The following is a 21856-nucleotide window of genomic DNA, read 5'->3' on the forward strand; positions in this document are numbered from 1 at the left end:
AACACTTATAAACCAAACAGATTTTATATAAGACAAATAAATGATTTTGGAAATTGTTCAGAGTTAGCTTTTTTGTGTAGTGGAGTGTCATCTGAAAGCTTCAGGCTCTGTAATTATTTGCTGATTAAGGCTCTTGCTCTTTTGCATGTAAAATCTGCCTATCTGCCTATCTATCATCTGTCTAATCTATCTAATGATTTTTATTCATAAAATGCAAATGCAAATATTGGCTTCATTTTAAAAATGAAAAAACTGAAAACCTGCCTAGTTGCCCAAAGTTACAGGTTAATTACCAGAACTTGGGTCTCCTACCATCTACTTCATTTTAGGTAGAAATTCTTTCAATGTGGAAGGAAATCACATGATAGAAAATACTTAAGAGATTACAATGCAAAAACATTTTCATATTAACAGATTAAAAGACAATGTATATTAATTGAAAACTTTATTCATAGCAATGAAGACAGTGTTCTGCATCCTGAAACATAAAAGCATATCAGAAAATGTTTTTTCATTTGTCAAAAACTAAAATTTACATTTGTCAAAAACTAAAATTTTTAAATAAAGAATATCTAAATGTTATCTTTCGTAGTAACTGGGATTATTTTAATGCTGTCAGATCTTCACATCATTAGGACAAGTTATTATAAGTTATTTAATATTTAAAATAAAATATTATATTTTATAGAAATTATAAAAACTATTTGAGAAAACCATCCTTAAAAATTCATGTTTGGTCATAAAGGGTTGACTAGAGAAATCATTTGCTTAACTCAGTAGTTTGAACATAGTGGTGATAAAGGTATGGTTGTGGATCTAATTTCCATGCAGATAAGCCTATTTCCTGTTATGTAAAACCATAGACTGACATTGCTCCTCTTCTGTTTTGCGTATCCACACAGTTGGTTGTTGAGTATAAATGGAGACCTAGTTTATGGTTGTAGTTCTCCCACTAATTAACTATGTGACCTTGGAGAAAACGAAATGTCTCTAAATCTAAGGAGATGAATTAATCACAAAAATTGAGTATCCACTATGTGTGAGACTTGATGATAGTCCCTGAGGATACAATAAGCAAAACTGAGCATCTTCCCTGCCCTTTTGGAGGAAGGAAGGACATAAATCAAATACTGTTGTTGCAGAGAGAAATATAGCAATAAAAACCAGGAACAGTGCTGTGAAGGAATAGTAACAGGTGCTGAGAGGGGAACAGAGGAACCTCATTTAGTCTCAGAGAGGTGTTCATGCTGAGATCTGAAGGATGAAGTCAAGTTAACTAGACGGTGAAGTGAGGTATGAGAAGGAGCAATCAGAAGAAGGTCCCCAGGCAGGAAGGAACACCGTGTTCTTGTGGAACTGAAAAAGGACCCTCATGGCTGGAGCAGAGAGAACAAGACCCTTACAAGGGGTTATGAAGTTTCTTCCCTATTTAAAATGTCTATTCTGTTTTTCTCTGTTTGCATTTTTATGCCTTGGAATTTTTGTTTGTTTGAATGAATTTATTTACAATTAAAGACTTAAACAATATTTACTTAACAATTAAAGACTTAAACAATCATTTTGTGTGTGTGTGTGTGGTCCAATGATCTATCTACACACAGTCAGTCCTTGTTTTGTATATCTCTAATATCTCAATTACCGATGCTTAGTTAAATAACACCAGTCCCCCAACAGCACAAAACAAATTTCAGTTACCACATATATATTAACTGTGAGTAATTTCGTAAAGTCCAAGCTTTGCTGCTAGTTTTTCAGTCCACAAATCAATAAGTAAATGACAGATGCTCATGATGATCAGTGGCCAATCACATCACCTCTTTCAAAGTCTGTCAGTGATTTGTCCCTGTGCACCTGTTAGTTCACACACGGATAGCAAATGTGTAGTTGTATTGTTTCCTTGTCTGCTGGTGATAAATCCATGTGGCATTTTATAAAAATGGATAATCAAAAGAAGGGATTGGTGCAGCAAAGAATTGAAAAGTAACACTGGAAATAAAATTAAAATTAAATGTTAATGGAATTAGAGGAGAAATAGCTGACTATAGGGCTGTGGACACTCTTGTATTCAAGAGACTCTACAGGTGGCGGCAGAGGAACTTAGTAAAATAAAATATATTTTTTTATTCCAAATATATATATTACATCCGATATGTTTATATGAATTTTAAGTAGTATGCTCCCCAGAAAGCCCTAAGGGTTGATTTGCACAGCATAAAAATGGCCCTGAATGCCAAAATGTTCCTTCAAAATCCACAAAGCTATTCGATATACAGTTTACCTGAAAAAAAAAAAAATTCCCACAAGGTATCATAAATTGACTTCCTTAAACACGATGCCCACAGATGAAGCAAAATAGTGGTTTAAGCCAGAGATAAATGCATTCCTTTACATAAAATTACATCTAAAAGGATAATATCAGAAATTAAAGATGTTATATTAAAATATGCAATTGTAAGTTGAAATTAAAACATATTGACATAAATGAAGAAAGTGGTTGTGATGTGCTGGAAGGGGACAAAGATGTCCCAGAGGAAGTGACACTTGGCAAAAGAACCACACACTGAGGGAAGTCTCAGAGGTAGTTCACAATATTAATAAAATGTCAAAGCTGATCCAGTCTTGGGAGTATGACAATTCACCAAGGGATAAAAGAGGTGCTTTCTCCATATTATAATAAAAGAAGAAGGCAAGTGCTGTTCAAATTACTTTTGATAAGTCTTTCTTTTACAAAGAAATGAAGCACACTAATTCTCAGTATTTTTACATAACAGTGTTAAAATTTTAAATTAGTGTACTAAATAGCTATTAGTTTCACTGTATTTTCCTATACGTATGAAGAGGGAATTTAAATATATGTATACATGTGTAAATATGTATATTTATAACATAAAAGAGTTTTTAATGTTTTGACAAAAAATTGTTAAAGGTCATGAAAAAATCCTATTTCCCCCCATTGATTATTAACATCACTCTGCATGGTTTTCTTTTATGGTCACACACTGCTATGCAAAGCAAGAATTGTCCTTAATTTTTACTGAATCTATGTGTTGTATGAAAGCAGATGTATTTTAGAAGGTTGTACTCATTTTCTGAATTTATAAATCTCTCAGTCTTGAAGAATTCCAAGTCACCTACCCATCTGGAAAATAATATGGGTTAATTAAATCTTTAGAATATCATCCAAACATTAGAAACCAAATTTTAGGCTTAAGCACCTCTGAATTCTGAAAGTCCAAGATCTACTATATTTCAGTATGTACAATCAAAATAGAAAAATCTGGCTATCTTATATTTTATTGGGACTTTTTTTTACTGTAAAATATTATTTAAATGTATTAATCAATAATACCTGTGAATGAAATGTACAGAACAGTTAAAATATAATTTAAGTCAAAGGGAAAGAAGGATGAGAAATTTACATACCTATTGTAGAAATCATCTCTGTAGTAATCATAGTCAAAGACATAACCACTAAGGAGGGAAACAAAAAATTATTTGTTGACAACAGCAATTTTGGTATTAATTTATAATGTAATAGCAATACATTTGTTACTTTTAAATATTTATTTTTCAATGTAATTATGTATCCAAAGGGCTTTACAAGATAATGTCTAATTGGATATAATGCCGTATCAAACTCATTATATGTTTGACAATGAAAAGACTGATAATGGATTGAGTGGTTTGGAATGGAAAATGAGAGCAGAAATCAAAATTAATTTTTTAATACTTGAACTACTTGTAGGACCATTTTTTTACCCCAGACAAGATATAATATAGCTATCCTTTTTTCTAAGGTATGTATACTGAGGCTAAATGAGCATTAAACAAATGGTATAGAAATAATATAAATGAAAGTGTTTAATGACGCATTCATTGTTAGAAAAGTAAATAGAAATGTAGCTTCCTCAGAAATCCAGCATTTCCTTTTTATTCTAAAAACTTGTGATTCAATACTTTATATAGAGAAAAATTTAAAAAAAAACACTTTGAGTCTTACCAACAATAACAATAATTTAGGGCATTTAAATAGGAATTAATAAGTACATTTTAGTGATAATATTATTAACAAGCTCCTTAAAGGAATGTAAAAAAAATTTCCCCCATCCACTTGTACAATTGTTGTTTACAAAGCACTTTATATGAATTATTTCCTTTTAATTTTAAGTCCTCACAACAACTCTGTTGGATACTATAACTGGAAAAAACTAATGTGCACGGGACCTAAGGGGCTAGCTCAAATTTTTATCACTAGTAAGTGACAGAGCTGAAGCTTCAGAGAAAGACTTCTGAATCCATGTCTGGAGCTATTTTTTATGACACCATGCAACACTCCCCAGCTTGGAAGAAATTTAATCTCGTGATGAATGGAGTATCTCTACTGCAGGGGAGTAATCATTTAAAATGTTTATTCATTTTTTATTGTTGTAATATATATATATATATAAAACATAAAATTTACCTTTCTAAGCTTTCTGTAGTCAATTTTTAATGCCAAAATTCGGTGGCATTAAGTACATTCACAATGTTGTGCAAACATCACCATTAACCATTTCCAAAATTTTTTATCATCCCAAACTGAAACTCTGTATCCATTAAACAATACTTCTCCATTCCCTCCTTCCCCTGCCCCCGCCCACCAAGCCCCAGTGACTGCTCCTGTTGCTATGAATTTCCCTATTCTAGGTACCTCATATACGTGGAATCATACAATATTTGTCCTTTTTTGTTTGGCTTATCTTACTTAGCATAATATTTCAAGGTTTATCGATGTTGTAACATATCATAATTCCATTTTTTTATAACTAAATAATACTTCATTGTATATATATACTTTTTGTTTACCTATTCATCCATTAATAGACATCTGGGTTGTTTCCACTTCTTGGCTGTTGTGAATAGTGCTACAATGAACATCAGTGCACAAGCATTTGTTAGAGTTCCTGCTTTCATCCCCTTTGGGTATATGCCTAAAAAGAGTATTGCTGGGTCATATGGTAATTCTGTGTTTAACCACTGTACAACAGGCAAGTCATTTTATATTCCCCAGATGGTCAACTTAATGGTCCTTTACTTTCTAACTATTCTTATGTTAGGAAAATTGAAAGAACATATTGAGGAGGGTTTGTTATTCCTGGTTTTCTGGATAAGTGTATGTATTTGTCCTGACACTCGTTACATATGGCAGGGTGGAGAAAACCTGCTATAGCATACATAGCCCATCAGAGAGGGTTGGTTTCACCTCCAACCAGTCTAATGGAACACAATGACTTTGAACTCAAGTTCTGAAGTGCAAAGTGGAGACCTATTCCATGTGAGTGTCTGATGGAAGACCAAGCATTGTCTAGCCAGAGCAGTGCTGCTGTATATCTACCTCTGCAAACAAAGGAAGACAATGAGACCACTGCTGAAGCAGTAAGAACAAAAGTAACCCTTCTGGCCCACAGTCACAGATTAAGTCGTAATGTTTAATGCTTTAGTTGATATTGCTGGTGTTAGACTCAACTATGATGTTGTGTTGAGGGATTTTAAAGAAAACATACTGGCTAGCACCAAATCCAAGGTATAAATTTCACCTCAAAAGTTTCCTGAAATAGCAGTACATATAATTTTCATTGTGATTTGGTTTCTTCTGCAGATAAGGGATATGATGACACTTTATCCAAACTTTTGTTTGGAAGTCTCAAGTTTAAGGTTATGCTACTTTCATACACATTTGTCATGAGTCATCATTGTTGTACCTTATGGCTGATTATTTTTAAGAACATGTTGGTAGATCTCCACAGCTTATTTATCTTACAACTGAAAGTTCGTACACTTTGACCAGCCTCATTTCTTTCAACTCCAGCCCCAGCCAACTACCATTTTACTGTTTCTATGGGTTTGGCTTTTCAGATTCCACATATAAGTGATACTATGCAGGATTTGTCTTTCTCTGACTTAATTCACTTAGCATAATGCCCTCAAGGTCTATCATGTTTTCACAAATGGCAAGATTTCCTTCTTTCTCATGGCTGAATAATATTTCATTGAATATACATACCACATCTTTATCCATCCATTTGATGACAGATACTTAAGAAACGATCATTTTGTGGTATGATGGACATGTTAACTAACTCTATGGTGGTAATCATTTTGCAATATATAAGTGTGTCAAATTAACATCTTGTATACCTTAAGCTTATACAATATGTCAATTATACCTCAATAAAGCTGGGGGGAAAAAGAATATGTTTGTTGAATACAAGTGTACGTATAATAATATTCATGTTTGGATAACACAAATGAAGTTCCCAACAGCCAAAGCAAAGAAAAAAAAGATAATCAAAACAATATATCATTTTAAGAATTTTGTTGAGACTTTGTTTATGAAACATGATGCCTGGGGAAGGAAACATTCTAGTTACTGAAACATTATTCTTGATGCTTTTCCGTACATAATCTGATTTAACCTTAACAGTAGTCTATAAGATGTAGAGTGTTATCCTAATTTTACAGGACACTGAGGTCTAGATATATTAAATATCCTAAATAACACAGATAAGTAGTCTAGTACAGCATAGTCATTCATATGCTCATTTGCCAAAACTTGAGTAAGGACCTATGTGTCAGGAACTGTAAGAGGCACTTGCATTTAGAAGTGAAATTATTCTGTCTTTGTTCAGGAATCTCACAGTCTAGTGGTGATCAAGATGGCCTTAATATCCTGCCCAGCTTGCCTAAACTATAGATTTCTTCCTGAATATAGTCCTCTGACCTCTCTTTTCTTAGAGCATTTACTTCAGAAAACTTGTAATTGTATTGATAAATTCTCTGACATTTTGACATGTAAATATTCTCCTAGCCTCTTGCCTTGTCTTTCTTAAGGACCTGGGAACTATCTTAGAAATTAAATAATAACAGTCATAATAATGATAATAATTAAATAATGTTGAGAAGTTACTGATTCTAATACATTAATTTGATATTAACCTAAGCATCAGACATGGTGATAGACATTTTAGATGCATTAAATAGCTATTGCTTGATAGGACAGTAATTTCCACACAGTGCTAATTCTCAGTATTTTCAGATGTGACCAAATAGAGAGAGAAAAGTGGCTAAAGTGTTTTACCTTTTTTTCTGAAACTCTTTTAAAATACATTATAACTTCAGAGAGTGGAGTTTAATAGCAAGAAGAAAATATGAACTATTATTAATGTGATGACAGTGACGATTCTACTCATGTCTTATACCTTTAAGAAATACTTCAATAATTTACCAGCCTTCTGGAAATTGAAAAGTGCATGAGAAAAAAAAATATTTTTATTTTTCTCAGTCTATGCTTAACTTATCTTGTCCAATCTGCTTATTTTTTGTTCAACCTGACTGCTAAGGCATATTTACAAGAACAAGTTATAGCTAAGCATCCTAAATTGATCTCCAAGTTCCACTTTCTGCCATCATAAACTCAATTTTACTTGTCAAGTTAAAACTGAAATAAAATGCACAAACAAATCTGTATAATCTTGGCAAGGCTGCTTTTGTCTTAATGGTCTGGATTTTAGCAGAAATGCCATGGCTGTAGTTGGCTCAGGTCATAAGCTGTAAAATCAAGCTGGATTTCCAAGGAAGAGGAAGAGATTCAAGGAGATGAGTCACCACGGGGCAAGTCTGATTCATGCCTGCTGTGCTTTCCTCAGTATCTTTCCCGCCCTCAGTTCTTTGTTTTTTTTTTTTTGTCTTTATTTTTTCCTCCTGCAGATTCTCTCTCTCTCTCTCTTAAAAATCTCTTCTTTTTTCTTTCTGTGTCAATCTCTATTTGAAGTTAGATGTCAAAAAATGGCATTTCCAGGAGTCATATTCAGCATTACAAGGTATTTTATGTATCCTGAACCGTATTGGTAGGAAAAACTTGTCTTTCACATTAAGAAAGATCCCCATTCCCCGCTATAAGCCAAGAGTGGTGCTGTTATGCTCATGAGTTAATATATTTTGGCTTTTAAAGGAGGAACCTTTGCAACTTTCACTGTGGTAGTTTTCTGTGACAATCTGGTTCTTAGGCCATTGAAATAAAAATGATAATAAATTAGATGTTTAAGGCATTGTCCAGGAGGAAGCTAAGTCCTGTAAATGTCGTTTTTGCCCTTTGGGGGCATGGTCAGTGCTAAAGGGCAAGTAATTGACTTTTTAGAAAACTGAAACAGTAGTTTTGAATGTTTAACACAAACAAAGAGTTTATATTTGAAATTTTAAATCTTGAACACATTTACAACTTTTATTCTACTTTACAATGTATCTATATTCTGTTTGCTCAGATTCCCTCAAACTTTAATGGGAAATAGGAAGTGGTAAAGTGATTGTGTAGAGCTGCACATTCACTCTTTTATTTTAACATCTTTATTGGAGTATAATTGCTTTACATTTTTGTGTTAGTTTCTGCTGTATAACAAAGTGAATCAGCTATACGTACACATATATCCCCATATGCCCTCCCTCTTGCGTCTCCCTTCACCCTCCCTATCCCACCCCTCTAGGTGATCACAAAGCACCGAGCTGGTCTTCCTGTGCTATGCAGCTGCTTCCCACTACCTATCAATTTTACATTTGGTAGGGTGTATATGTCAAAGCTACTCTCTCACTGCATCACTACTTACACTTCCCTCTTCCCGTGTCCTCAAAACCATACTCTACATCTGTGTCTTTACTCCTGTCCTGCCCCTATGTTCTTCGGAACCATTATTTTTTGTAGATTCCATATATATGTGTTAGCATATGGTATTTGTTTTTCTCTTTCGGACTTACTTCACTCTGTATGACAGACTCTAGGTCCATCCACCTCACTACAAATAACTTAATTTCATTTCTTCTTATGAGTTAATAATATTGCATTGTATATATGTGTCACATCTTCTTTATCCATTCATCTGTTGATGGACACTTAAGTTGCTTCTATGTCCTGGCAATTGTGAATAGATCTGCAATGAATATTGTGGTACATGATTCTTTTTGAATTATGGTTTTCTCAGAGTATATGCCCAGTAGTGGGATTGCTGGGTCATATGGTAGTTCTATTTTTAGTTTTTTAAGGAACATCCATACAGTTGTCCACAATGGCTTTATCAATTTACATTCCAACTAACAGTGCAAGAGGGTACCCTTTTCTCCACACCTTCTCCAGCATTTACTGTTTGTAGATTTTGCGATGATACCCATTCTTACTGGTGTGAGGTGATACCTAATTTTAGTTTTGACTTACACTTCTCTAACGATTAGTGATGCTGAACATCCTTTCATGTGTTTGTTGGCAATCTGTATACCTTCTTTGGAGAAATGTCTAGATCTTCTGCCAATTTTTGGATTGGGCTGTTTGTTTTTTTGATATTGAGCTGCATGAGCTGCTTGTATATTTTGGAGTCTAATCCTTTGTCAGTTGCTTCGTTTGCAAATATATTCTCCAGTCTGGTTGTCTTTTCATCTTGTTTATGGTTTCCTTTGCTGTGCAAAAGTTTTTAAGTTTCATTAGGTCCCATTTGTTTATTTTTGTTTTTATTTCCATTTCTCTAGGAGGTAGTCCAGAAAGGATCTTGCTGTGAGTTATGTCATAGAGTATTCTGCCTATGTTTTCCTCTAAGAGTTTTACAGTGTCTGGCCTTACATTTAGGTCTTTAATCTATTTTGAGCTTATTTTTGTGTATGGTGTTATGAAGTGTTCTAATTTCATTCTTTATATGTAGCTGTCCAGTTTTCCCAGGACCACTTATTGAAGAGGCTGTCTTTTCTCCATTGTATACTCTTGCCTCCTTTAACAAAAATAAGGTGACCATATGTGCGTGGGTTTATCTCTGGGTTTTCTATCTGGTTCAATTGATCTATATTTCTGTTTTTGTGCCAGTACCATACTGTCTTGATTACTGTGGCTTTGTAGTGTAGTCTGAAGTCAGGGAGCCTGATTCCTCCAGCTCCGTTTTTCTTTCTCAAGATTGCTTTGGCATTCAGGGTCTTTTGTGTTTCCACAAATTGTGATTTTTTTTTGTTCTCATTCTGTGAAAAATGCCAGTGGTAGTTTGATAGGGATTGCATTGAATCTGTAGATTGCTTTGGGTAGTTTTCTCATTTTCACAATGTTGATTCTTCCAATCCAAGAACATGGTATATCTCTCCATCTGTTGGTATCATCTTTAATTTCCTTCATCAGTGTCTTAAAGTTTTCTGCATACAGGTCTTTTATATCTCTAGGTAGGTTTACTCCTAGGTATTTTATTTTTTTGTTGCAATGGTAAATGGGAGTGTTTCCTTAATTTCTTTTTCAGATTTTTCATCATTATTGTATAGGAATGCAAGAGATTTCTGTGCATTAATTTTGTATCCTGCTACTTTACCAAATTCATTGATTAGCTCTAGTAGTACTCTGGTAGCATCTTTAGGATTCTCTATGTATAGTATCTTGTCATCTGTGAACAATGACAGTTTTACTTCTTCTTTTCCAGTTTGGATTCCTTTTATTTCCTTTTCTTTTCTGATTGCTGTGGCTAAAACTTTGAAAATGATGTTGAATAATAGTGGTGAGGGTGGCAACCTTGTTTTGTTCCTGACCTTAGTGGAAATGGTTTCAGTTTTTCAACATTGAGAATGATGTTGGCTGTGGTTTGTCATATATGGCCTTTATTATGTTGAGGTAAGTTCCTTCCCTGCCTTCTTTCTGGATGGTTTTTATAATAAATGGGTGTTGAAATTTGTCAAAAGCTTTCTCTCCAACGATTGAGAGGATCATATGGTTTTTCTCCTTCAGTTTGTTAATATGGTGTATCACATTGATTGATTTGCATATATTGAAGAATCCTTGCATTCCTGGGATAAACCTCACTTTATCATGTTGTATGATCCTTTTAATGTGCTGTTGGATTCTGTTTGCTAGTATTTTTTTGAGGATTTTGCATCTATGTTCATCAGTGATATTGGCCTGCAGTTTTATTTTTTGTGTGACATCTTTGTCTGGTTTTGGTAACAGGGTGATGATGGCCTCATAGAATGAGTTTGGGAGTGTTCCAAAATATGTGGGTGCTATATTATGGAAGAGTTTGAGAAAGATAGGTGTTACGTTTTCTGTAAATGTTTGATGGAATTCACCTGTGAATGCATCTCGTCCTGGGCTTTAGGTTCTTAGAAGACTTAATCACAGTTTCCACTTCAGTGCTTGTGATTGGCCTGTTTAAATTCTCTATTTCTTTCTGGTTCAGTCTCAGAAGGTTGTGATTTTCTAAGAATTTGTCCATTTCTTCCAGGTTGTCCATTTTATTGGCATAGAGTTGCTTGTAGTAATCTCTGATGATCCTTAATATTTCTGCAGTATCAGTTGTTACTTCTCCTTTTTCATTTCTAATTCTGTTGATTTGAGTCTTCTCCCTTTTTTTCTTGATGAGTCTGGCTAATGCTTTATCATTTTTTTTTATCTTCTCAAAGAACCAGATTTAATTTTATTGATCTTTCTATCACTTCCTTCATTTCCTTTTCATTTATTTCTGATCTGATCTTTATGATTTCTTTCCTACTGCTGAATTTGGGGTTTGTTTTTCTTTCTCTAATTTCTTTATGTGTAAGGTTAGGTTGTTTATTTGAGATTTTTCTTTTTAATTGAGGTAGGATAGTATTCCTATAAATGTCCCTCTTAAAACTGATTTTGCTGCATCCCATAGTTTTGGGTCATTGTGTTTTCATTGTCATTTGTTTCTAGGTATTTTTTGATTTCCTCTGATTTCTTCAGTGATCTCTTGGTTATTTAGTAGTGTGTTGTTTAGCCTCCATGTGCATCTATTTTTTTTACAGTTTTTTTCCTGTAATTGTTATGTATTCTCATAGTGTTGTGGTCAGAAAAGACACTTGATACGATTTCAATTTTCTTATATTTACCAGAGCTTCATTTTGACCCAAGATATGATCTATCCTGGAGAATGTTCCATGAGCTCTTGAGGAGAAAGTGTATTCTGTTGTTTTTGGATGCAATGTCCTATAAATATCAATTAAGTCCATTTTGTTTAATGCGTCATTTAAAGTTTGTGTTTCCTTATTTATTTTTATTTCAGATGATTTATCGACTGTTGAAAATGAGGTTTTAAAGTCCCCTACTATTATTGTGTTACTGTTGATTTCTCCTCTTATGGCTATTAGCATTTTCCTAATGTATTGAGGTACTCCTATGTTGGGTGCATAAATATTTACAATTGTTATTTCTTCTTCTTGGATTGATGTCTCGATCATGATGTAGTGTCCTTCATTGTCTCTTGTCTTTATTTTAAAGTCTATTTTGTCTGTTATGATAATTGCTACTCCATCTTTCTTTTAATTTCCATTTGCATGGAATATCTTTTTCTATTCCCTCATTTTCAGCCTGTATGTTTCCCTATGTCTTAAGTGGGTCTCCTGTAGACAGCATATATACGGGTCTTGTTTTTGTATCCACTCAGCCTGTCTATGTCTTTTGGTTGGAACATTTAATCCATTTATGTTTAAGGTAATCATCAATATGTATGTTCCTATTATCACTTTCTTAATTGTTTTGTGATTGTTGTTGTAGTTGTTTTCCTTCTCTTCTGTTTCTGGCCTAGAGAAGTTCCTTAGCACTTGTTGTAAAGCTGGTTTGGTGGTGCTGAATTCTCTTAGCTTTTGCTTGTCTGTAAAGGTTTTAATTTCTCCTTTGAATGTAAATGAGATCCTTGCTGGGTAAAGTAATCTTGGTTGTAGTTTTTCCCCCTTCATCACTTTAAATATGTCCTGCCACTCCCTTCTGACTTGCAGAGTTTCTGCTGAAAGATCAGCTGTTAACCTTATGGGGATTCCCTTGTATGTTATTTGTTGCTTTTCCCTTGCTGTTTTTAATATTTTTTCTTTTGTATTTAATCTTTCATAGTTTGATTAATATTTGTCTTGGCATGTTTCTCCTTGGATTTATCCTGTATCGGACTCTCTGTGCTTCCTGGACTTGACTGACTCTTTCATTTCCCATGTTAGGGAAGTTTTCAATTATAATCTCTTCAAATATTTTCTCAGTCCCTTTTATTTTCTCTTCTTCTTCTGGGACACCAATAATTCGAATGTTTGTGTGCTTAATGTTGTCCCAGAGGTCTCTGAGACTGTGCTCAATTCTTTTCATTCTTTTTTATTTATTCTGCTCTTCAGTAGTTATTTCCCCTATTTTTTTTAACATCTTTATTGGGGTATAATTGCTTTACAATGGTGTTTTAATTTCTGCTTTATAACAAAGTGAATCAGTTATACATATGTTCCCATATCTCTTCCCTCTTGCGTCTCCCTCCCTCCCACCCTCCCTATCCCACTCCTATTTCTCCTATTTTATCTTCCAAGTCACTTATCTGTTCTTCTACCTCAGTTATTCTGCTATTGATTCCTTGTGGAAAATTTTTAATTTCATTTATTTCATTGTTCATCATTGTTTGTTTGCTCTTTAGGTTTTCTAGCTCCTTCTTAAACATTTCTTGTATTTTCTCCATTCTATTTCCAAGATTTTGCATCATCTTTACTACCATTACTCTGAATTCTTTTTCAGGAAGACTGCTTATTTCCTCTTCATGTGTTTGGTCTGGTGAGTTTTTCCTTGTTCCTCCATCTGCTGTGTGTTTCTGTTTTCTCATTTTGCTTAACTTACTGTGTTTGGGATCTCCTTTTCACAGGCTTCAGGTTCATAATTCCCATTGTTTTTGGTGTCTGCCCCCAGTAGGTAAGGTTGTTTCAGTGGGTTGTGTTGGCTTCCTTGTGGAGGGGACTGGTGCCTGTGTTCTGGTGAATGAGGCTGGATCTTGTCTTTCTGGTGTGTAGGACCCCATCTGCTTGTGTGTTTTGGGGTATCTGTGAACTTACTATGACTTTAGGCAGCCTCTCTGCTAATGGGTGGGGATGTGTTCCTGTCTTGCTAGTTGTTTGGCATGGGGCGACCAGCACTGGAGTTTGCTGATTGTTGAGTGGAGGTGTGTCTTAGCCTTGAGACAGAGATCTCTGGGGGAGCTGATTGATATTATGTGGGGCTGGGAGGTCTCTGGTGGTCTAATGTCCTGAACCTGGCTCTTCCACCTCAGAGGCTCAGTCCTGACACCCGGCCAGAGCACCAAGATGCTGTCAGCCACATGGCTCAGAAGAAAATGGAGAAAAAGGAAGAAAGAAAGAAAGAAAGAAAGAAGAAAGAAAGAAAGAAAGAAAGAAGGAAAGAAAGTTATTAAAATAAAAAAAATAATATTATTAAAGTAAGAAAATTAAAAAATAATTAAAGGAAAGAGAAGAGACCAACCAAACCTATAAGGAAATTCACCAATGATAAGAAGTGCTAAATACTAAATTAAGATAAAAATAATAATCAGAAACTAGTCAGTCGCATACAGCACACCCCTGGTCTATAGTTTCTCCCAAAGTCCACTGCCTCAATTTTGGGATGATTATTTGTCTATTCATGTATTCCACAGATGCAGTGTACATCAAGTTGATTGTGGAGATTTAATCCACTGCTCCTGTGGCTGCTGGGAAAAATTTCCCTTTCTCTTCTTTGTTTGCACAGCGCCCAGGTTTCAGCTTTGGATTTGGCCCCACCTCTTCATATAGGTCGCCCTCTGGAGTCTGTTCTTTACCCAGACAGGACGGGGTTAAAGCAGCAGCTGATTAGGGGGCTCTGGCTCACTCAGGCCTGGGAGGGAGGGGTACGGAATGCAGGGTGAGCCTGCGGAGGAAGAGGCCAGCATGATATTGCAACAACCTGGGGCACACCATGTGTTCTCCCTGGGAAGTTGTCCCTGGATCACGGAACCCTGGCAGTGGTGTGCTGCACAGGCTCCTGTTGTGGGGGAGGTGTGGACTGTGAGCTGTGCTTGCACATGGGATTCTTCGTGGCTGCAGCAGCAGCCTTAGCATCTCATGCCCGTCTCTGGTGTCCACGGTCGTAGCCACAGCTTGTGCACATCTCTGAAGCTCATTTAGGCAGTGTTCTGAAACTCCTCTCCTCGTGCATGCTGATACAATGGTCTCTTGCCTCTTAGGCAGTTCCAGATTTTTTCCTGGACTCCCTCTTGGTTAGCTGTGGTGCACTAGCTCCCTTCAGGCTGTGTTCACACAGCCAACCCATCCTCTCCCTGGAATCTGACCTCCAAAGCTGGAGCCTCAGCTCTCAGCCCCCACCTGCTCTGGCAGGTGAGCAGACAATCCTCTCAGGCTGGTGAGTGCTGGTCGCCACCAATCCTCTGTGCGGGAATCTCTCTGCTTTGCCCTCTGCACCACTGTTGCTGCACTCTACTCTATGTCTCTGAAGCTTTCCCTGCCCTGCCCACCATCCCGTTTCCACCAGTGAAGGGGCTTCCCAGTGTGTGGAAACTTTTCCTCCTTCACAGCTCCCTCCCTCTGGTGCTGGTCCTGTCCCTATTCTTTTGTCTCTTTTTTCTTTTGCACTACCCAGGTAAATTACACTGTTTTTCATTACTGGAGATTAAATGAGACGTAGTAACTTTCCAGGAATTTCATTTAAACTTTTTAAATAATAGAAGAAGAAATCACAACTCATTGGGTTTTGCAGTATATATGGTCCATTTTATATAATCCCTTTTGAATTCATAAAACCAGCTTTATTTGAGTAAACTAATACACAGAAGTATTTATTTTAATTTTCTATCACAGAACATCATTAAAATATAATCTGAAGGATATTAATAAATTTCCTAGCACAAGGAGGGAGCATTTTTAATGGTTTCTTAACAGACATCCTACTAATAATGATTGGAACCTTCTCAATTACTATATCTTGATCCCTAAATTAAATTGAATAATCAGTATTGAATACTTATTGTAAGGAAAATACTGGGAGTTGTGAATAATAATATCATATCAGTAGAACGTGGCTTCTAACCTCAAGCTTTAAGGGATTAGGCAAATACAATCTAGTTTAAGGGACTAGACAAATACATATATGAACATAATTCAAAGCCAAATTTGTTAAATGCCAAAATACAAATATAAACTATTATGAGAGCTTATAGGCAGAAGAAATAGGATTTGGTTGGGACAAGGAATCAAACAAGGTTTCTTTAAAGAGATGACATTTTAATGTTTGAAAAAGGATGTAGGGATTTGAGAAGTGAATGTTCAAAAGTAGTCCTTCTAGATGGTCAAGATTTAGTGGTAGAAAAATGTGGGACAAGTATGGAGAACAGTGCTTTATGAAGTTTATTCTCTCTCCTTAGCACAGCTATTCTTCAGAATACCTATAGAAGTTGTGAATGCAGAAATTATAATGTAAGATAGCTGAATTTCCAGAGCATAGTTCTCTACAGTTGAGGTTCCCAGTGAATCAAATTTTCCTCAGAGATACCTACAGGATTCTACTTCTAACTTGTCATAAAATTTGATGCAGGTTTCTGACTGACAGAGTATATACAGTTGAACCGATTTATGAACTTTGCTAAGCTGTATGTGGACAAAAAATTTGTCCATTTTCATTTTAGGGAATACAAATAAATCTGTATATTTACTTTGGATAGTATGTGTGTGTGTGTGTGTGTGTGTGTGTGTGTAGTGGATACACATATACACATGGATTCAAAATGCAAAAAACAATGGAATAAGCTATTAAGTCTAAATCACATTGACAAAATACCCAATTAACTACCAACGATTTTGGAATGGGGGAGGAACCCAAGAATTATGGCACATTCATAGAATTCCTGGCTAACTGTGAACCAGGACCTAACAGCTTAGAAAGAAGGAGTGACTAAGAAGTTCAAAGATTAAAACAATCCACCCAGTACATTTAAGAGTTCTGGTCTGTTAGTTGTTGTGAGTCAAGCTTACTGTCTCACACATTTAAAGGATGATTTCTTTAATTGAAGCATGTATGTAGACTGAATTCTGGGGACAAGAAAGAGGAGGGAAAAAAAGAGAAATATTTTTTCTCTCTTCTGGCTAACACAGGGATTCTGATTTTGGAAGTATCACTTTGAATGGGTTATGCTTGTTACTCTTCTCTATGCTGTGTTCCCTAGGAAGGATATTCACACATATAATTCCAAAATTGTGTTTACACAATTCTTTTTACACAATATAAAAAATAAACAAATAAGAACAACAACAAATCCTACAGTGACTCCCCATGGTCTCCGAGGTAATGTTCAGACTCTTCGACATTCAGCACTCTCCACATGCTGCTCCTTCTTCTGAGATTCTTTAACAATTCCTTCAATTACTCTTTTAATTACTCAACCTTTCCAAGCACCTATTCTCTGGGGTGGCATAGAATAGCTCCTTGCTCTCTGACACAGATATTCTTGTATCTCTACACAGTCTTCTGCATTAGCCCAACTGGTTGCTCAACAGAAATTTCCTGTTATGGGGCTTAGCTCAAGCTCTCCATCTGTCAACACACGTATCTTCTTTCTGTTGAATATGAATCCATTCTTAGGGCATAACTCAAGCCCTACATCTTCCCCAATTAAAAGTTTGTGGAGTTAGACTAAAGTCCACTTACGGTGCTATTCCTTGATTATAGTGTTTTGAATTTACATCTGACTCATGCTTGTCAACTCTCTGCTTTTCCTGTCACATAGCTAATCTATATAGATTTATTTCTGTTAGCCTTTCCTTTCACAAACCAATCTCTCTGTTCCATTCAACATTCTTGTCTTCCTTCTTTGAACTTACTCTAATTTATCTGAATTTTTTGACCCTGAAATTTTCACAATAAAATATTCTAGGAGGACTCATGTCAATATCTTGTAGCATATTGCACATCTTTTTGTTTTAGCTGAATTTATTCACAAATATGCAGGTTTCATTCTTAGAGCTTCTTATTCATACTTCCATCTGAACATATTTATATTGTTATTGACAATTCATGACTCTATCTGACTAGATTGTGAGCTGTGAAAAAACAGCGTGTTTGTAGTCACCCAGTAGATATTTTTTTAACTGAATATCAGACTTCTGTGGAACTTTTCACTACAGTATTTATTGTTATTACTTTTTGTAAGGAAACAAAATGTCTATATTAGAATTTTTAAACACCTGAAGATTAATATTAGAACGTGTATACAATTATAATTGGGTTATATCATGTTGGGTTAGAGCTTTCTGCCAATAAATATCAATTTATTGCCTCTTAGCTCTAAATCCACCTTCTTTTTACTCTTGCTCTGTGAGCTGGATCTTGTAAACATTGTTCCTTTGGCAGCTGGCACCATGTTAGGGTTTGTCAGTAGAGAGTGCTTGGAGGAAAACTGAAAGGCATTGAAGAAAAAGGGGCTTCTTTTTCCTGGTTCCCATGTGTTTTTCTCTTTGCTTCTCTGGCACAGCTGTCAGCACCATACAGGACACCCTCTGAAGCTCAACTGGCACCCCAGCAGGAGGATGCCTGCTCATTATCCCCAGTCACCAACACCTCAACAAACTCCTGTGACTTCCAGTAGGCTGCAGCCAGCTCCCCTCCAAATGGGATGTGAATCTCAGCCTAGGAGAAAGAGGCTCTTCTAGTTTGTTCCTTCTTTATATACTCTCCTTCAGCCATAGTGATAGTAGTTGTTCCCTACATTTTCTATTCTCATATCCTTTTGCAGTCTCTTTTACCTTTTTTAAGTAGGTAACCATATTTTGCTATTTCATAATTATTCATATTACATTTTCCCTGTTAAAATTACTGGTGTGATTTCTGTCTCTTGTCTCCTGGTTGGACTTTAACCAAGACAATCCAGTTTAGGCATTCTTGGATTCTACATGTTTAAGAATGACCACATGTAATCGATAAACCTTTAGCCAGACTTATCAAGAAAAAAAGGGAGAGGGCTCAAATCAATAAAATTAAAAATGAAAAGGAGAAGTTACAACTGACACTGCAGAAATACAAAGGATCACAAGGGACTACTACGAACAACTATATGCCAATAAAATGGACAACCTAGAAGAAATGGACAAATTCTTAGAACAGTACAACCTTCCAAGACTGAACCAGGAGAAATAGAAAATATAAATGGACGAATCACAAGTACTGAAATTGAAATGGTGATTTAAAAACGTCCAACAAAGTCCAGGACCAGAGAGCTTCACAAGTGAATTCTGTCAAACACTTAGAGAACAGTTAACCCCTATCCTTCTGAAACTCCTTCAAAAAATTGCAGAGGAAGGAACTCTCCTAAGGTCATTCTGTGAGGTCACCACCATCCTGATAACAAAACCAGACAAAGATACCACAAAAAAAAGAATATTACAGGCCAATATCACTGATGAACAGAGATGCAGAAATCCTCAACAAAATACTAGCAAACAGAATCCAACAACACATTAAAAGGATCATGTGGGATGATCAAGTGGGATTTATCTGGGGGGTGCAAGGATTCTTCAATATACACAAATCAATCAATGTGGTACACCACATTAACAAACTGAAGAATAAAAACCATATGATCATCTCAATAGATGCAGAAAAAGCTTTTGAGAAAATTCAACACCCATTTATGATAAAAACTCTTCAAAAAGTGTGCATAGAGGTAATCAACCTCTAGATCATAGGGGTCATAGATGATAAACCCACAGCAAACATCATTCTCAATGGTGAAAAACTGAAGGCCTCCTCTAAGATCAGGAACAAGATAAGGATGTCCACCCTCACCACTATTACTCAACATAGTTTTGGAAGTACTAACCATGCTATCAGACAAGACAAAGAAATAAAAAGAATCCAAATTGGAAAAGAAGTAACATAATGACTGCTTGCAGATGACATGATACTCTAAATAGACAATCCTAAAGATGTTACCAGAAAACTGCTAGAGCTCACCAATGAATTTGGTAAAGTTGCAGGATAGAAAATTAATACACAGAAATTGCTTGCATTCCTATACACTAACAATGAAAAATCAGAAAACAGAATTAAGGAAACAATCCTATTCACCACTGCATCAAAAGAGAATAAAATACCTAGAAATAAACCTACTTAGGGAGGCAAAAGACCTTTATTCAGAAAACTATAAGACACTGATGAAAGAAATCGAACATGACACAAACAGGTGGAAAGATATACCATGTTCTTGGATTTGAAGTATCAATATTGTCAAAATGACTATACTATCTAAGGCAATCTACAGATTCAATGCAATCCCTATCAAACTACCACTGGCATTTTCTACAAAACTAGAACAAAAAAAATTAAAATTTGTATGAAAACACAAAAGACCCTGAATAGCCAAAGCAATCCTGAGAAAGAAAAATGGAACTGGAAGAATCAGCCTCCCTGACTTCAGACTCTACTACAAAGCTACAGTCATCAAAACAGTATGGTACTGGCAGAAAAATGGCAATATAGATCAATGGAACAGGATAGAAAGTACAGAGATAAACCCATGCACCTATGGTCATCTAAGACAAATGAGGCAAGAATATACAATGGAGAAAAGACACTCTCTTCATAAGTAGTGCTGGAAAAAATGGACAGCTACAAATAAAAGAATGAAATTGTAACATTCTCTAACACCATACACAAAAATAAACTCAAAATGGATCAAAGACCCAAATGTAAGGCTAGACACTATAAAACTCCTAGAGGAAAACAGAGAGAACACTCCTTTACATAAATTGCAGCAAGATCTTTTATCTTAGAGCAATAAAAATAAAAACAAAACAAAAAAAACTGTGACCTAATTAAACTGAAAAGTTTTTCACAGCAAAGGAAACCATAAACAAAATGAAAAGACAGCCCTCAGAATGGGAGAAAATATTTTCAAATGAAGCAACTGACAAGGGATTAAGTTCCAAAATGTACAAACAGCTCATGCAGCTCGGTATCAAAAAAACAAACAACCCAATCAAAAAAAGGGCAGAAGATCTAGATAGACATTTCTCCAAAGAAGACATATAGATGGCCAACAAGCACATGAAAAGATGCTCAACATCACTATCAGAGAAATTCAAATCAAAACTACAACAAGGTATCACCTCACACCGGGCAGAATGGCCATCATCAAAAATCTACAAACAATGAATGCTGGAGAGGGTGTGGGGAAAAGGGAACCTTCTTACTTTGTTGGTAGGAACATAAATTGGTACAACCACTATAGAGGTTTCTTAAGAAATAAAAATAGAACTACCATGTGATCCAGCAATCCCACTCCTGGGCATACATCCAGAGAGAACCATAATTTGAAAAGATACATGTACCTCAATGTTCATTGCAACATTACTTATAATATCCAGGGCATGGAAGCAACCTAAATGTCCATAGACAGAGGAATGGATAAAGAAGACATGGTAAACGTATATAATGGAATATTATTCAGCCATAAAAAATAATGAAATAATGCCATTTGCAGCAATGTGGATGGACATAGAGATTATCATACTAAGTGAAGTAAGTCAGAGAAAGACAAATACCATATGATAGCACTCATATGTGGAATCCAATTAAAAATGATACAAATGAACTTATTTGCAAAACAGAAACAGACTCACAGATTTTGAAAACAAACCTATGATTACCAAAGAGGAAAGGTGGTGGGGGAGGGATAAATTAGGAGTTTGGGATTAACATACACACACTACTGTATATAAAATAAATAACTAACAAGGACCTACTGTAAGCACAGGGAACTCTACTCAATATACTGTAATAACCTATATGGGTAAAAAATCTGACAAAATAAGAATATATGTATGTGTATAATTGAATCACTTTGCTGTACACCTGAAACTAACACAGCACTGTGAATCAACTAATCTCCAATAAAATTAAAAAAAAAGAATGCTCACGTGTGATACATAGTGAAAGGTTAGATGTTGTCTATTTGTAAGTGAATCTTTTTTCATAACTTGTACAGTTGATATTTTTATTATTACTATTATTTAA

General features: G+C 35.4%; 1 protein-coding gene across 10 annotated transcripts in view; it reads right to left on the reverse strand.

Moving 5' to 3' along the window:
• RALYL (RALY RNA binding protein like) overlaps positions 1 to 21856 on the reverse strand; it is an 829152-nt gene that overhangs the window by 119280 nt on the left and 688016 nt on the right. For all 10 annotated transcript variants that reach the window (XM_029223116.1, XM_029223111.1, XM_029223110.1 and 7 more), the window contains one exon: positions 3424 to 3471. In XM_029223116.1, coding sequence (XP_029078949.1) covers positions 3424 to 3471 — 48 coding nt within the window. The remainder of the gene's footprint in view (positions 1 to 3423; positions 3472 to 21856) is intronic.

The sequence above is a fragment of the Monodon monoceros genome, unplaced genomic scaffold (genome assembly GCF_005190385.1).
Source record: "Monodon monoceros isolate NGI ecotype Baffin Bay Population unplaced genomic scaffold, NGI_Narwhal_1 Super_Scaffold_14, whole genome shotgun sequence".
Taxonomy (NCBI): domain Eukaryota; kingdom Metazoa; phylum Chordata; class Mammalia; order Artiodactyla; family Monodontidae; genus Monodon; species Monodon monoceros.